This window comes from Amphiura filiformis, chromosome 2 (genome assembly GCF_039555335.1).
Source record: "Amphiura filiformis chromosome 2, Afil_fr2py, whole genome shotgun sequence".
Classification (NCBI taxonomy): domain Eukaryota; kingdom Metazoa; phylum Echinodermata; class Ophiuroidea; order Amphilepidida; family Amphiuridae; genus Amphiura; species Amphiura filiformis.
In genome coordinates, this window is record NC_092629.1 from 60,866,564 (window position 1) to 60,884,903 (window position 18,340).

Consider the following 18,340-nt stretch of genomic DNA (forward strand, 5'->3'; position numbering starts at 1 on the left):
ATGTAATACCATAGACTTGTAATGCAAGAGGGAATTGTGTTGCCTATGTTTCAGCGTGATCGTGTCGGTCCTATAAGGAGATCCTCAAGGCTTGAAATAAGTATTGTCATTCCCGCCCCATATGCGTGAATTTCTAGGATGGGCCAAAACGCCAAAAACTTTCGTTTTATTATTGGCCTTAATTCAAGATCTGCAGGACATCTGGAAATATAAATGTGATTATTGACTTCATCGGCGCATTTCTGTTATGATCAATGTATTAATATTAAGAAGTACACTGCAGCATTAGCTAAAAGTTTGTTTAGAATTTTAAATCATGAGAGTAGCACACTCTGTTCAAAATGTATTTGCTACTTAATAGTCGCGCACATGTACAACTATAAACATACATCTATAGTAGCCCTCTGAGTGCAACGATCGGACTTTGATTTTTCGAGTTTCCTGCGGCACTAGATCAAAGATCGCATTTTATCAACACTACAGAGATCAGGATACCATGACCGAACCAAACAAGATCATTATGAACTGTGTGGTACCGGGTCTGTGGTCACATTTGTGTTCAAATTTGTGAAGCCGGGAATGGGCAAGTACTTTTCACGTATGTATTATAGATTCGGATCGCAATGCGTGGATTTGAATTCCTCAACGCTGTATGGATTGTTGTGGTAACAATATCTTGTTAAAATATTGTACTATTAAATGGCAAACACACTATTCTGGTTTGCGCTGATAATAGCTAACCTGCAAACCATTTGAAAGGTAAGATGACATTATATTTTGAATCATAGAGGTAGATGGATGGCGTTAGCGGCGCCTGGGATGGTGTTTTTTTTCTTCTTCTTTTTATTTTTATTCTGATCTCTGCAAGTCTTGTCCACCTACTGCTGCTGTTAGTATATCAGATCGCTAGTGGCCCTGCCGGTCATGGTTTAGAAAAACAGGGATAAACCAGAGAAAATTGCTGATCCCAATTTTCATTTAGTAACTGCTCTCAACAACTACTTTAATGATCTTTCTCTGTTTGTGGCAGTTTGGCTGCTTTAATCACTGAGGTGTTTAAGTTTTTTGTTAATTCGTTTGGGTAATTTTCGTTTTGTGCGTCATTGTTTTGGTAATCGCTGTCGTAGTGCACGTTAGTAACCATTGGTTACTGCTCCAAGCCTGGGCTCATACACCTGTTCCGAATTTTGATATGCCATAGGCTTTGTGTTGTGATCATTTCGATCAGTGGTTCGTAACAAAGAAAGCGTGATCCAGTTAACCTAGCAACGGTCATATTCTAACGTGCACTACGACAGCGAATTATCTTAAACAAAAATTGCCATCCACAACTATTTCAACGCCTTACACATTATACTGAATGAAATGATTCAGACTCAAGGTTACTTTCATGCGGTGTTCCCCGGTGCAGCATACTGGGTCCCATTTTATTCCTTTGTTATTTCAATCACATGCCCAACTCGGTTGATTGTATATTTCTCCCGAGCTCTGATAAAGATCTTTACAAATTGGTCAATAGAAATCATGCAATACGATGTCACTCATCATTAAGTACAATTCTAAGTATATCTTATACTTTTAGGTGAAGCACAAATTTGTCTGGAACATAATATAGTATCGTTTGGAATATGTGTTTACAACACACGATATAATATATTACCACATTTTCATTTAAACTTCAGGTCTCTTTGAGCTGAGCTGTAACGGGATAATATACACATCATACTCTACACACGACGATTTTACTGATTTCAATACAGATACGCTACTGATGGTGAAACACAAACCAATATAGAATGGCAACGCAAAGACATGTAACATTTGAAAGCGACGAAGGCACAAGCCAAACACAGGTACCGAAGTTGAATGATGACGATCATGACGATCACAAAGTCCACCTCAAGAGGCAGGTATGTTTCCAGTAAGTTTAAGGACAAAATCATTATTCTAGGCAAAACATACTAACTTATTTTTCATTTTATTTTTTTCTATAGCCTACTCTACGGAAGACTCATGGTGCACTTTTTCCTGAGCTTTTTCTGATTCATGTAACAACAGAATTCATTCGATCAAACCAGTATTCTGTGCATGCTTTTTTTGTGAAGAGGGTGCTCTGTATACCAAAAGTCAGCTTTGCGGGTTATTAGTGTGTGGTTTGAATTTGGCCTGTTCAATTGTTTCAGCTGTTGCTACTACAGCCTTCTTTAGCGGAGTGACCTGATCGAGCACACTTGAAGTGTGACGTAATTATCGGGTCATAGAACATTGGTAACTTGTAGCGCCCTCCGTCCTTGTTCAGAGATGGTTGCTTGGCCCTGGTGTGTTTGGCTTCCTTAAATGAAGTCTCCGGTAATCTCTATATACCTTATATGTAAGAAAAATAATTATCAAGCTTGAATCACGTGGTTTTGTTTAAAACAAACTTGAAAAAACAAAAGTGACCATAAAAAGAATAAAAACATCCGTTTCGCAACACGCGATATTCAAAATTCCCGGGTGCAATTCGAGTGCAATGACGTCCCAGTAATACAATGAAGGCTGACGACAATTGAGCACAAATAACCATTACGTCATTGCAGTTAGACAATTTCGGCGGGGAGAGTTTGAAATCGCGTGTTGAGAGCCGACTGCTTTTATTCGTTTTTATGGTCAATTTCAGTTTATTTTAAATAAAACCACGTGATTCGCGCTTGATAATTATTTTTCTAACATACATGACATAATGTTATGATTGTCGGAAACTCCCTTTAACTCCCCTCAGAGGCTCTCTCGAACAAGCGGGGCTCTCTATCCAAAATTTGGACTTTGTCCAAGCCAACGTGATGGCCCGGTGACTCAATATGGATGTGGTTGGAAACCTCGGACGAAGTAGTGCTTGAACGTCTATGTTCAAGAAATCTTGTTTTTAGAGAACGTTCGGTCTCTCCGATCACAGATATATACAAGATCAGTGACGTCCTTTTTCTCGATTTTGTACTTAGGCGCTACTAAAAATTGGCGCAATGTTCTCGTAGGTTTAAATGTCACTCTTATACTAACTTTCTGGAAATTTCTGCGAAAGGCTTCCGAAATTCCTTTGATGTAAGGTAGTACAACCTGTCCTATAGATGTAACCGTACTGTCCCTGTTAGAGGTTGATTTCACGCTCTTGGGTTTGTTGATTTTATTGAAAGCCCATTGGGGGTAGCCGCACTTAGTGAGAGCTTGCGTTATGTGTTGTTGTGCGGTATCACTATAAATCATTACAATCATGTTCATGTACCTCAGTGACTTGTTTTGTGGGATGAACATGAAAATAAATCGAATCGAAATGTACTAGAAACGTTATGGCCTCTCACCCTTCTGATCATGATGATGAAGGCTATTCCAAGGCCATCATGCTTCCCAACTATTCCGGAAAGGACTGACCTATGTCAATTCAGCCCAAAGACTTGAAGCCTTAGTGTACGATCTTTTTAAATTTTTAGATTTTTCTTTTTTTCTTCCAAAATGATAATATGCAATCATTATGAAAGTTCCCAATACATTTGGACGCGAAAAACATTGGGAATTTGCAAAGAAACAACATCATAAACTTCACCTCTATCACTCGAAACATCTCGCACTACTTGGATTAGGACAGCGAGTGCGGCCTCAGAGTTAGTCTCCTACGCGACCAGTTTGGTTACGCTCCCTCCACATGTGGAGGGAGCGTAACCAAACTAGTTTTGTAGGAGACTACGGTTTGCGATCGTGGCCGACATAAAGTCATAATCTAAAAAATTATGATTTTATGTCGGACCAACAGAAAATCATCCCGTTTTACTACAAATAGGGCGAATTCGACAGTTTGCTCATAGATTTAAGTTAGAACATGTGTAAGTATTACAAATATGCCAAAAAATCGGGTTTGAAAAAAATAAAGGTAAATTCTGAAAAAAGATCGTACATTAAGGCTTTGATATATACTGAATCGATAAACCTTTGTCTTCAAGTTGACAAAAAGCAAAGTTGCACATGTGAGGTTTATGTAACTTAGATATTAAGTGAGCCCCCTAATTGTTGCGATACTTCCCTTTGTTTCAGATTGGCCTCTTTACAGCGACTTGTCTAGTAATAGGCAATATCATTGGGGTTGGTATATTCATCTCTCCCAAAGGAGTTCTAAGACAGACACAAAGTGTGGGAATGTGCCTCGTTGTTTGGTCCTTGTGCGGACTGATATCGTTACTAGGTAAATATACAATTTATAATTATTTTCTGTTGTTGCTGTTTGTTTAACTAATTATTTAGTATATCCTTTATCTTTTGGGTTCAGCAGGCTCATTGAACGATCTATAATGATTCATAACACATAATTTTCTTCCTAATCATATTTCTTAATAAACTCTCAGTGTGTTGCCAATCATGTCGTATAATATAATAATATATGAAATAATATTATAATATTGATATACCGGTATAATATAATTATTATAATATACATTATTAATCATAATCACCGATCTCTTTTTTATTAAATAAATATTCATTATATAGTTGATTTAGATAAATAATTATTACTGGTATTTCATTATTATACATGTAAATTACTATTGCTGGTATAAACAGTCCAGAGAAAGATGGCGGGTTCAATACCAGCCTGAATGTGCCATTGAAAAAAGATGAATCGGCTATGTTAAACAAGCAGATGGACTATCCCAGATTGGCCCAGCAAACACAAAAACGTTCTTAACGTTTATTCAAAACGTTTAATAACACTTAAATGTCGGTTTTTAAAGGTCATGAAAACGTTTTGTATACGTTATTGTAAAACATTTTGGGTAAACATTTTTGCAAAATATTTTGTCAACCTTTAAATAACATTCTGTTTAGAATGTTCTGCATCAAGTTTTCAAAAATGTTTTTGGATGTTATTTACACCCTTTATATAACCTTTAAACATTTTCTGTAAAACGTTTTGTGTTTGATGTGTGACTATACTACCACATGGAAAAAAAGACAGGAAATCCAGTGACAGGTCAAGAAATGAGATTGTGCTCCGTGACAAATGCTAACCATCTACTTGTAGAATACTTTAGCTCTCTTCTCAACAATAACAATAGTCAACCGCTATTTTGAACTTCTTCCACCTGACTGGGATTGTTCTTGACTGGTTGAGGTCCTATTTTACTGGTAGAACAACAACTGTTGTGATTGATGGTGTCTACTCAATGGCAAAGACCATGGACTATGGACTACCTCAGGGCTCAATTTTGGGCCCCTGAGGTTTCACAGTGTATACAATTCCAATAGGCAGGATCATCAAAAACCACTCGCTTTCATACCACATGTACGCGGACGATATACAGATTTTCTGTAGTTTTGAGCCATCTAACCAATCATCAATTGAAACCGCTTTGTCATCAATAACATCTTGTATCAAAGAAATCAGAACATGGATGACATTTAATTTCTTGAAATTAAACAACGACAAAACGGAATTCTTGGTCATATCATCACCTCACTTCAAACGCCAGATGCCTGATATATGCCTTCACATTGGAGATGACATCGTCCACCCCTCCACTAGTGTCAGAAACCTGGGCGTTATCTTTGATGATGTTATGAGTATGTTGCCGCAGATAACTTCACTGTCAAAGAACATCACATATCACTTACGCAATATTACTCGGATCCGTCGTTTTCTTGATAATGAAACATGCACCCATGTTGTTCGATCTCTTGTGCTGTCACGTCTAGACTATGGGAATGTACTATTAGCATGAACTAATGCAGCTTACATCATGAAATTACAACGCTTGCAGAACTGGAGTGCAAAATTAATTTTCTCTGCTTCTAAGTATGACCATGCCAGCCAGTATTTGCAAGAACTTCATTGGCTCCCTGTGAAGCAGAGAATTTTATATAAGATCATGCTCTATGTGTTCAAATGCCTGCATGGATATGGACCAAATTATCTCATTGAATCAATTTCATTGTACAACCAAACTCGTCTCGGCTTGCGTTCTGCAACAGACACTACACGTCTCTCTGTACTAAAATTCAACCCTAAAGGCCTGCAATCAGCTTTCGACAAGAGTTTTTCTCTCACCGCACCTGCACTCTGGAACTCACTTCCATCTGAACTCCGTACTGCTGTTTCTCTGCCAAGTTTCAAGAAAAGTCTCAAAACCTTCCTGTTCCCACAATAATCTGGTGGCTTTGTTTCAGTTTGCTGTTTTATTTTGCCTTTCAAATATTTTGTGTTCCATCTTGGCGCCGTGGTCTTTATGAAATGGCGCCCTATAAATGCCTTGTATGTAATGTAATGTAATGTAATGTAATGTAATGTAATGTAATGTAATGCTCAGGACATAATACCAATCATGTCAATCCACCAATACGTGAGGATACACTGGAGTCCATATACAAAATGAAGAATAACACGGCCGCAATTCTTGACACTGCAATCACATCTGAAGCACTCTATAGAATGGCGGTGAAACAATGGCAGATGTTGTCCATGGTGTTTGCACTGTTTGCATATTGTACAGTACTCTCAAACCACTTCGACAATGTACCACAAATGTCATTGTTTCTCTACCCATTAAACAAGATAATGTTAAATGGAACTCAAGATCATATTGACCTCATCTTAAAAACAACCAGGCTGGATTTCGTCGAGGTAACATGCAGAAAAGTTACGTTCACAGTGCTACAACATGATGGAATAAGAGAAGCTGCGGGTAACACTATAAGTAGGGATGCCCACTGTCAATAAATTTAATGCTAGAACGGTTCCCCATTTACTGTTGTGTGCACTCACTTGTGTATTGTCAATGCAAAAATAAATCAATGCAGGAAGTCCCATGGTATGCAGTACTTGCATTGGCCCGATTTAGACCTAAAACAGGTTGTTTAAAAAATTCCTGATTCCATCAGAAACCATTAACCAAACTCTTTCCTGATTGGTCAGTAAATAGAGAAGACCTTCCTTTATCAAGAGATCAACTTTTTTAAAGAAAAAAATAATGAGATGAGAACTAGTTGAAGTGACACCATTCTGTGCATCAGGTCTTGAAACGCAATTATCTCCGAATTTGATTCAGACAAGCAAACCTACATACTCAGAAAATTTAACTATTTTTGAAGACGAAATGTACAGGATGTTAAGAAATTAAAGAATGTTTAAGCCTGCCAAAAACCCATCTCAAATTATGCACTTCTGACCACCATGTGCATTTTAGATATGCTCCCCATCATGGCTTCCATGCACACACAGTATATTGCTCAATGTAGGAAAGATAACCTTTGACAAACATGTTTGAGTTGGAGCAAATTTCTCAAAATTGGTAGTGATTTATGTTACCAAATAAACTTATAAATGTCATGATGAAATATAATCATATTTGAAGATAAAATGTGCTAACCTTAAAAGATTGAACAATGTTTAAGACTACCGCTATTCATTTGAAATAATGCACTTATTGTTCACCTCCTCTATGGAGATATTTTCCATGGCAGCCATCTATGGTCATATTTGAGGTTCCACCAAACAAACCATGGGTTTTGAGGTCTTATATTTATTGTTGCATGTCAACAAAATCGCTTAAATTTTCAGGATGTTGTTATAAGCAAATGGAATGTTCCAGATAACGCTAGTTAATAAATAGATTAAGAAAAACACCTTAATGTTGCACTTTCTGTTAGTATTCCTTTTTGGACTTAAACTTTTTAACATGTTCTAGCAGCCCTATATAAAACCGTGACACTCGAAAGGCCATATCTCTGGAATGAAACGCCCGATTAAGATTATTTAAACGCCAAAATGTTTTAAAAGTATTTCAATTTTTAGTGGATATACCTACTATAAGCGCTATGTAAACAACTAAACACGTTTCTGCCCGATCAAATATGCAATCACAGATGAGATTGACTGAAGCACTCTAGAATGGTATTCTGGTTCCATTCCGAAATTGAACTCATAAAACTATTTAACTGGACTCGCATTTCTGAGAGATTACGACATCGCACTGTATCATAGGTGCATCTTCAAGCCGTTTGTTGATCTGGTGGCAATTGGTCTTTGACCTGAAGGTGCGATAACACAGCCTCTCATAAACGTGAGTCCAGTTGAATAGTTTTATGAAACTCAATTCAATTTGATATTTAATTATACCTCAATTTGTTATTTAATTATACAATATTAATGTGTATTTTAGTAGACTTTGTACTGAAGAATACCATTAGATCTCGATTCGGGAGTCGTAAACACACCTTCGTCGCTCTAGTCTAGACAGCATCATCCAGCTGAAATGTTAAATGACTTTGCTAATGGCATGGCGCTGCAGCACCATGCCATTAGCAGCGCGCTGCTGGAACCCAATATTCCCCCGGCACTGGCACAGCTGACTAGAGCTACTGCAGCTTAATACCTGTTACCTCGAGACGCAAGGTAATTTCTATTATAAGAACTTCAAACTACAGAACAGGTAATATCAACCTGCTTCAATATATTCTTTGTTTTTCTCAACTGTCACAGGTGCCTTATGTTACACTGAGCTAGGAACAATGATACCCAAATCCGGTGGTGAATATGTATTCTTCTATACCGCATTCGGCAGCGCGCCCGCATTCCTGTTCTCGTGGGTAACCAATCTCATTCTACGACCGGCTAGTCTTGCAATAGTATGTATTAGTTTCGCTGATTATGCCGTGGCGCCATTTTTGGAAGGAAGTGGTAATGCGTGTGATCCGCCGGATAATGCAATGAAATTGATTGCGATTACTTGTCTTTGTAAGTATCGTGAACTTTGTGGAGGGTTCCGTATAGTAACAAGTAAAGTACACAATCCACAATCCATTTCCACCCAATAAACATGATAAAGAGGTCCTTTTCCCCTATGTCAAGATAAGGGACCGATCGTTATTTACGGCAGGGGGGGAATGGGTGTTTTGGCAAAATATCGACAAAAATTTCGCGTTCCCCCTCGCGTCCGCTCAAAATTTTCGCGTTCCCCTTGTTTTCCCAATTTTCTCCATTTAAAATTTAACAATCCCCCTCTTGGTTCAACTAAAAATTTCAGGTTCCCCCCTCAAGACCACAAAAAATTTCGTGTTCCCTTCTAAATTTACCCATTCCCCCCCCTGCCATAAATAACGATCGCTCCCTAAATTGCTCAAAATATTCCGGAGTTTATGGAGTTCCGGAACTGAGTTGTAATCAGAATGATTTGAGAAAAATACAAGATCTGTTTTTGTCAAGATAAAAGTGACCTGAGAGTCAATCAAACAGGGCGTCACAACCGCTGGACTGATTATAGAAATGCTATTTATTAGTAAACCAATCATGTCAATTTTTCGTGTGCGCAGAAGAAACAAACTTAGAAGGTAACGGGTGTAGCTCGAAAAAGAGCTAACATTTTGCACCTACAGTTTAATCGGCGGACCTTATAACATCGGGTCAGTAAATTTAATTTGAGAATTGTCTTGTGACATCTCGCTACACCCTTAAAAATATTTTACTCAACTGGAGTAAAAAGGTCACAACTCAACAAATTGAGTAAAAATTAGTAATTGAGTAAATAATACCCAACAAAATAAATATTACCCAACATTAAGGGTATTTATTATCAATATGAGCTCAATGTTGGGTATTATTTAATTTGAGTAATTTTTAATCGATTTGTTGAGTTTTGTGACCTTTTTAATCCAGTTGAATAAAATATTTTTAAGAGCGTAGAAGCATCACAATTTATTAATTAAAGTCCTATACTTAACACGCAAAATATAGACCATGCAGGTCAAAGTTGGTCTACTTTTCGGCGTAGTGGTACAAAAGTTTAACAATTACGAGTTGATCCAGGTTATAACTGTGACTACGGTTTTGTGATTTTATTACAGTCTTTTTAGCGATGATCAATTGTTTCAGCGTCAAGCTTAGCACCAACTTCGTCAATTTCTTCACTATATCCAAATTAATAGCCCTCGCCATTATCATTGTAGTTGGCATTGTCAGGATTGCACAAGGTAAGTCAAAATGAACGGTATGAAGGATATTCATTTAGAACCTATAGTCACGTACATATACCCTCCGACTCGGAGAACGTGTTCTGTTTCTTGTTTATCTCTTTTCTTCTTTTCCTCCTTTCTTTTATGTTCCTCGTCCTTCTTTTTTGGCCGTTTCCATCTTCTTCTCTATTCTTCTTTTCCTTCTTCATCTTCTTTTCTATTAGGCTATAGAATTGCAGTGGTAATAACAATGAAAATTATTAATTTAAACTTTAACACTACTTGTTTATTTCGCTTCCCGGGAGCGCTTTTGATGAACTTTCTCATCATCAGCCGATGTTGTTAGCTCGGATGTTTTCTTGGAAACGGCTATAGAGACCAACCTGACCAACCAGGGGACATCATACTTGATGACGTCACCGAAGTCGGAAGTTTCCTGCCCCTGGTGCCGCTGGGTTTGATAAGGTTGTCCCACATAGGATTTAATTCCAATCCTGTGTCTCGGTTCAATGAAGGTCCCTGCTTCTTGGTCTGGATAGCTTACAGGACCCTCCTGGGAAATTCTTTTGTTTCTTTCTCCAGTACTTTTACATTGTTCCAGTCTATTTGTGCGTATTTTTGCTCGCTTTTACATGTTCTTGTACAGCCGATTTGGAGCCCGCCGCTTTCGACTTGTGTTCTACACTCTACAAGTCGCTTTTCCAGCTTCCTACCCGTTGTATGTTGCGTGACAATCTGCACATGCAATTTTGTAGACTGTTCCCGATTGTTTCAACTTGTCTACCTTGTTTTTCGGGGATACCAAGGTCTGACGTAATGTCTGATGTGGTTTAAACTCAGTTGGCACACCTGCTGTGTTGAACGCTCTACGTAGTCGTTCAGAGGTGCCTTCAATGTAAGGCAAGGTGACTGTAAAGGCTTGCGGACTCGGACACAGTTTCTTGTGAGTTGGCTTTATCATTCTTTTCACGAGCGCGTTTTTACTTAGGTTTTATATTAGGTTTTACGGCTAAGAGAAAAGTTAGTTTTTAGTGTTAGCATTAATGTTATTAGAAATATGGTTATGGAGTAAGGAGAATATATCTGAATAGCATCATGGCATTATAATGCAACTAAATTTTATTATATTTCATCAGGTTACACGGAACATTTGGATCCTAAAACATCTTTCGACGATTCCGCAACCGACTTATTTGCTTATGGTGTGGCTTTTTACCAGGGTCTGTTTCCGTACGATGGATGGTATGTATATTGTATTACAGTAAAGCGCGTTCCAGAAAATGCTTCATGTAGACTACAGGTAGATGTTTCATTGGGGGCAGTATTAGCGGATGCGTGTCGGTTTTGCTTATTGGTCCAAATATTGTGTTGTTTTATACCTGATTTTATACCTCTGAGAAGACATTTTGGGCTGGTTCTTTTTGTTAACTTATGTCTTCACGACCATTACGAACGTAATCGATTTACTGGCTTATATGGTCACAACGTTTACGTTGGAATGCACTGATAGCATGAGATGAGATCACAGGTTCGAATCACAGCCTTGTAGCCTTCGAATTATATGTTAATGAGAATCTTTTCGGTTAATAATGATATAATGCAAAGATGTATAGTTTGTGGAAAAAATATCACATAACCACGCCACTGAAACCGTAGAAACCATTATTATCATTAACCATGGTTAACAATTACTTTTACACAGGAATGGACTGACATACATAACTGAAGAACTGATTAACCCATATAGGTAGGTAAATGAGATATCTTAGTCTTAGTTCTTTTTCTCCTTTTGAATTTTTGATGATAATAATAAAGACGAACATAAACGAAGGGGTACACTTGCAAGTCTATTTTTTGAACTTATCGAAGTGAAGTATGAGATCAGAATTGTCATCAGCAACAAAGACAAGACTTTATTTTTGACTACCAAATAAATAATTGTCACAGCCTGTTGTATATAATATGATTCAAATTTGAGTTCAGTGGCGTAGCGTGAGCCATCCTGGGGTGGGGGAAGTGGCGGCGCCAGGAATTTTATTTCGGGGGCATGGGGATAAAGGGGAAAATAAAATTGCCGGCTGCCGCAAAAGTGAAATTTAGGTGATTTGGGGGTTTTGCCTGAAAAATAGGGGACTGGGGAAAGAAAAATATTTGGGGGTGAATGTCCCCTCCCCCCCCCTCCCCCACCCATATACAGTCCGGGCAAATTACCTGATTTGGTAATGTACCTAATCAGGTACAAGTGCATCCCATAATGCATTGCAGCTACAGTTCTGAATCCAAATTTCAAATTTAATTTAGACCAAAATGTGGTGTAAAAATCAAGTTTCCTTGATAACAAATTGTTTCAAGATAAATTATTTACAATTCCGTGCCAATGAATCAAACTACAATGTTAAATTTAATTGATTACGCAATCCTATTAATTGTATTATTTTAATTAACATGTTAACCTCACGGCAAAATATTTTAATATTTCCAAAAAACCTTACGATAGATTTCCTTTTCCTTTTCCTTTTCCTTTTCCTTTTCCTTTTCCTTTTTCTTGTTTGCAGCGCAAAATGATGCAATAAACTTATTAGGTTCAGTAAAATCACATCAAAACTGATAATATCAGAATAATGTTGCTCAAATTTTACCCCCACAATAATCAAGTTCAGTCTCCTTAAATCCACCATTTTAGGCTAATTCTCTTCATTATGAGCGTCATAATGTAAACTAATTGAAAGCATATTTTCTGTCAAACAATTATTTTACACCATCTCCCGACACACCCCAAATAATATTTAGCCCGTATTTATGCAGACCTCTACCAGACCAGTCTTGGAATTTTGCGAAAAAGTATTCCATATTAAATGTCAATTCTGCATTCTAATTTGCCACTTGGTACAACATGTAACTTATTCTCGATCTGTTTCATTCTTTTATCTGAAGGAATTTGCCTCTTGCGATTTTAATAGGCGTACCTATTGTGACAGTTGTATATATTTTGACAAATATAGCATACTTCACGGTGTTGTCACCAGCAGAATTGCTACAATCCGATGCAGTCGCTGTGGTGAGTCTTATAATACAACCTGCAAGGTCTATTTTCTATTTTCCGTTTCTATTTTTTGTGGTATTAACATACTGACGAATCCCTATTAAAGCCATTTCAGTTCGGGGCGCTGTGAATTCCTATGCATTGACATACCCGGGGTGTGTAATTTCACATACTTTTCACTTGTTTCAATTTTGGCAGCAAATAAAACACTTAGGCAGACTGTTTGGTACATTTAGATAGTTAATGAGCTATTTGTTTCAAATTCATCTGTGCAAATTGAAATTCTATCTGCATTTATTCTTCTTCTCTTCTCTTCTCTTCTCTTCTCTTCTCTTCTCTTCTCTTCTCTTCTCTTCTCTTCTCTTCTTCTCTTCTCTTCTCTTCTCTTCTCTCTCTTCTCTTGTCTTGTCTTGTCTTGTCTTGTCTTGTCTTGTCTTGTCTTGTCTTGTCTTGTCTTGTCTTGTCTTGTCTTCTCTTCTCTTCTCTTCTCTTCTCTTCTCTTCAAGAACAATAAATATAATCAATTCTTTTCTTTTTCTTTTTCTTTTTCTTTTTCTTTTTCTTTTTTGCAGCGCAAAATGATGCAATAATGCAGAATTATCCAAAAAACCTTCACCATAACTTTGTTCACTGGTTTTCTTATCTTCTTGTAATATATGGGAAATTGGAAGATGTTTAAACCACAACAATATAAATAACTGTATGTAAGCACCTTGAAACCAAATCTAAAACTGCAGTAAGAAATTAGTAAGAGTATTTGAATTCACAGAACGATAAAGATATATTTTTTGTCTTCATTACTTAGACGTTCTCAATAAGGACCTTGGGCCCGGTATCATGGATAATTCCTCTTGGAGTAATATTATCAATATTCGGCGTGATCACTACAGGATTGATCTTTTCTGCGAGGTATAGCATACAGCTATTGACTGCTATGAGGGCCATGGTTAAAATTATAGGCCCAAGGTGATCTCAATTATAGGCCCAAGGTGAGGTCTATAATTTTAACCATGCCCGAATATAATGAAGTCAATATTTGTTTTATATACCGAATAAAATAGATTCTTGTCATTTGATTGGTTAAAAGAATATGCTAGGCTAGACTTGCTGTTTACCTACTAGGGCAAGCGCGAGTTTGTCAGAGAGTGATGACTCGGTCCCAGACCGTAGACCAAGGCAAGGCCTCAATATGTAGAGCTAGGGCATATGGTTGGAATTAAGCATTTGTTTATTCTTACCAACTATTTCCTCCAGATGATCCTCATATTTACGGTATTGTCATTCAATCGATATAATGGGCTCGTTCAATGTGAATTCTTCTAGAATTCAAACTCCGTGACGATTATTTTGAAGCTTAGGCCTAAGCCTAATTTTAGCGAGTTTTTAAACTCGCTAAAGCTTAAAAGATTCCTTTCATATTTCACTGCTCTGCACAATGCTCACAGCTTCAAGACTCGCGGTGTTGGCGTATCCAATATAAAAATCAGTCTCTTCTACAGTCTTAATATCGCACTTTGCAGTGACGCATTGTAAACAGCGATGTTATTCCATCGAGAAGAAAAGATTTTAAAATGACTATTGCCCGGGCAATGGTAAAAAAGACTATTGCCCGGGCAATCAGATGACAGGAATCTATAGGTATATAATTCGTTTCATTTGCTTCCGCCTTCATCTCATACTATTATAATACACCACATTTCGCTATAATACATTCTAGAAACGCTTGCTGTCAGAATAAGAAAAATTTTAATGCTAATTTATTGCACATTCTAGGGAAGCGTGGTTACCTTTTTAAAATAACCGAGTGAGAGGGTTTTCAAGAAAATATTTTTCCTGTCAAAACTGAAGCATCCTCTGTATAAAAGAAAATATGAATATTAACTGCACATCATATATAACGATTCGTGATACCCAATTGTGGCACATTTGATGTCGTTTATGAGGCAGAGAATTTTATTTCAATTTTATATACGCCAAAATATTTTTTAATTGAGCAAGAATAAGGATAGAAAAAACGTTGAAAATCCTATGTATAAATAACATTAGACCCGGCAAAAGATTACTGTTTCGTTTTTATGGTAATCTAATCTTTTATTTCCTGAAAAAACATTTGGGGTCTAAAATGGATTTTTTATGTAATTGATAAAAACATCGAACGTGTATACAAGAAAAATGGTAGGTTCCTCTATACTATTTTACTGACCATGGAAATGTACTGACACCGTGAGAGCACGTGTCAAAATCGATATCATGTATTGTCCATATAGACGCGCATTTATCATGTTTATGGTCGGATTAACAACAATTGAGCGCTATTAATACACATTAATGTTTTTAGGCAAATCAAATTCCAAAATATGGTACGTTTTCTGCTTTTGCTTGTCACGTGGTAGGCCTATATTGAAGTTGCGATTATATCTTCAAATAAGTTTCAAATGGATGCCATCAAGACAAGTGGCCGAGTGGTCTAAGGCGCTAGGCTCATAGAGCATATAAGCGCCGCAGTGCGCCGTGAGTTCGAACCCCGCCTCTGCCAAACTTTAAAAGAAGCAAAATTTAAATTTTACTTTTTTAAATTTCATATTGGGGAAATGTGACTGGGAGAATTTATGTATGGCGTGGAGTGGTGTGCTATTATATGGTTCGCCACAAGTTCGGTAGTTCGGTGCTTATTAACAGTTGCGTTACAACCATGCCAAAGTTTTTTTTAGCTTTTATCTGCTATAATGGTATTATTTATTAACATGAGCTCAGTGTTGACCTTTTTACTCAAGCTGAGTAAAATATTTTTAAGAGTGAAAGGGGGGTCTTTCAGAGCTTCGAACGGTGAAAATCAAGGGTCTTTCTTGGTTTCTGGTTGAAAATCGGCTGAAACCCCCAACAATGAGCAACTTAAGGGTCTTTTTAGAGTTGAAATTATCAAAATCAAGGGTCTTTCAGCGCTTGTTTTGGTCAAACTCTGCGGTCTCTGGGAACTGCGATGTCCAAATCAGAGGTCTTTGCGGGGGAGCAAACCCGTATGGTGATTTGTCTTAAGTGCCCCACTTCCCGCTCCCCCAACATTAAAGAGTTTGTCTCTTCTTATTTCAGATTACCGTATGTAGCAGCACGAGAGGGACACATGCCTCAAATATTAGCTATGATTCACGTTAGACGATACACACCTGTACCAGCTCTTGTATTTCTGGTATGTTTAACCAAAGAAATAAGTAAAGTAATTACATATAATTAACGGAAACTAATATTCAATCTCACCATAAACAACAGTCCAATTTACAATTTGTACTTCAGGAGAGAAATTCGTAAATATCCTGCCATTGCGATTATGTTGATGTTGCTGCTATCTTGCTATCTTCCTAGGTATCACTAGTGACTATCATGATACTACCTGGAACAATAGACACTCTCCTCAATTATTTCAGCTTTGTTAATTGGTTGGTTTATGGAAGCTCATTCATTGCTTTGCTGTGGCTTCGTTACAAACATCCGGAATGGGAGAGACCTATAAAGGTGTAATATATTAATTATTTGATCTAATTGCAATATACTTCTTACGCATATACCAATCTCCTTTATAGGACTAATCTTGTAACAAAACTTTAGAGACTAGGTTTTATGGTTAAAATTAGTATTTGGGATTAAGAGATCATGGTTAGAGTTAGTATTATATATAAAAAGCGCAGTGATTTATAGTGCGCTACGCACATGCACAACGCCTAGACGTTGAGCCACAAACCTCAGCACACTTTACAGATTTTCGCTGAATACTACGGCCCACATCATTCCATAAACTATTAAACAACAACAATTATGGTTGATGTGACGATCCCAATTTGCTCTCACCATCATATATATTTTATACCCTTTCTTATACATTTCTCCATACATCGACTTTTCGTTTTTGCTTTTTGGCGTTGACAGCCGTGATGACAGCAATATTATCAGTGGCGTAGCCAGGGGGAGCCGGGGGTCAATAATAGGAATTGGGACCATTTTTAACAATCAATGTTACCTACCGGTATTACAACACGTGGATAATATTAGAGACAGTGTCTGCCAATCAACAGGTTAAACGACGAAACCTTTAACGTTTGCTCTATGAACACTAACCCTCCTGCAATATGGCGCCTATAGTCTGGACCTAAGAAACATGTTCTTGAATCGTGACGTAATGTCAGTCGCCCTTCCCATAATTCATCAGACCTCCCTAGCCAAGTTATGGTGGTTCAAAATATTAGGTATAATTGCGTAATAAATACGTTTACACATATTTAATATATGTACCATACATTAAAAAAAATAATACTTGTCTTCCATAGGTTCCGCTCATCGTCCCTATTCTTATGGTTATAGCTTCTTTATATCTGATTGCTGCACCCATTATTGACAACCCGTCTTTAGAATACCTCTTCGCGGCCTTATTCGTTTTAGCTGGGCTAATTGTCTACTTTCCTCTTGCGTATTACAAGTACAGACCACCATTTATGGGTATGTCTATTGAATAATAATATAGGATAGATGTATTGGTTTACTCATCATCATCAGCATCTGACACCATCATCATCATCAACTTTACCTAACAACATTATCATCATCGTCATCATCATCACCATTTACATCAAAATACTACATTAACATCATCAACAGCAATAGTATTACTTTGTTTCTGATTTTTACTCAACAGATCGGCTGACATTATGCCTGCAATTATTCTTTTACGTAGCACCATCAGGCTACAACACTTGATATATTGGGCTATATGTTTGGATTTCCAGGTTTACATCCTGAAAACGACTGGAATTCCAGTTGCCAATGTTACTGTAAAATGCTTAGAAATGCAATATTATAAAGGATCCCGGAATTGTCCGAAGTGAGCACATGGAATTTGAATTTTGGATTGCGAACTATCTTTTGCTGGATTGTTTTTCGCAGACAGAAACTTTGAAGATTTCAGCAATCACAACTGGTTAAAAGTCCGGGAATCCGAACTCATCTGTAGAGGGCGTGAATCTATTGCATGGAATGCTTTTTGTCTTCCAAAAGTAACGAAGTGAAACATCTTTCATTTCGTTACTTTTGGAAGACAAAAAGTATTATGGCATATAACCAAATAGCGTTCATGCAAGAAGTATATTTTATGTTATATTTTATGTTGGAAATATGCTAATGTCACAGCTGAATTTTATGGTTAGCGCACAATAATGCATTCAAATAATATCTTTATAGTCCATTTACATCATACATAAATATTACTATTATTTTTATGAAATAAATGTGTTTTGCACAATCGCTTTTACTCTACACGGTCTATTGCCATTTAAATGC

At 37.2% G+C, this 18,340-nt stretch overlaps 1 protein-coding gene across 1 annotated transcript; it reads left to right on the forward strand.

Moving 5' to 3' along the window:
• Nucleotides 1-1,796: 1,796 nt before the first annotated feature.
• LOC140141856 (b(0,+)-type amino acid transporter 1-like) lies at nucleotides 1,797-17,761 on the forward strand. Its single transcript, XM_072163730.1, has 12 exons — nucleotides 1,797-1,910; nucleotides 4,066-4,213; nucleotides 8,504-8,758; nucleotides 9,865-9,990; nucleotides 11,109-11,214; nucleotides 11,675-11,719; nucleotides 12,907-13,030; nucleotides 13,821-13,924; nucleotides 16,106-16,202; nucleotides 16,376-16,525; nucleotides 17,335-17,503; nucleotides 17,700-17,761. Exons 1-12 carry the CDS (start codon nucleotides 1,797-1,799, stop codon nucleotides 17,759-17,761), a joined length of 1,500 nt encoding a protein of 499 aa, XP_072019831.1.
• Nucleotides 17,762-18,340: the final 579 nt, after the last annotated feature.

Bases quoted from the DNA above. Each gene is read 5' to 3' on its own strand.
- LOC140141856 (XM_072163730.1), top strand. From the start codon at position 1,797: ATGGCAACGCAAAGACATGTAACATTTGAAAGCGACGAAGGCACAAGC. The intron at 1,911-4,065 runs GTATGTTTCCAG...CCTTTGTTTCAG, and splicing joins AAGTCCACCTCAAGAGGCAG to ATTGGCCTCTTTACAGCGAC. The intron at 11,720-12,906 runs GTAGGTAAATGA...TTTTATCTGAAG, and splicing joins GAACTGATTAACCCATATAG to GAATTTGCCTCTTGCGATTT.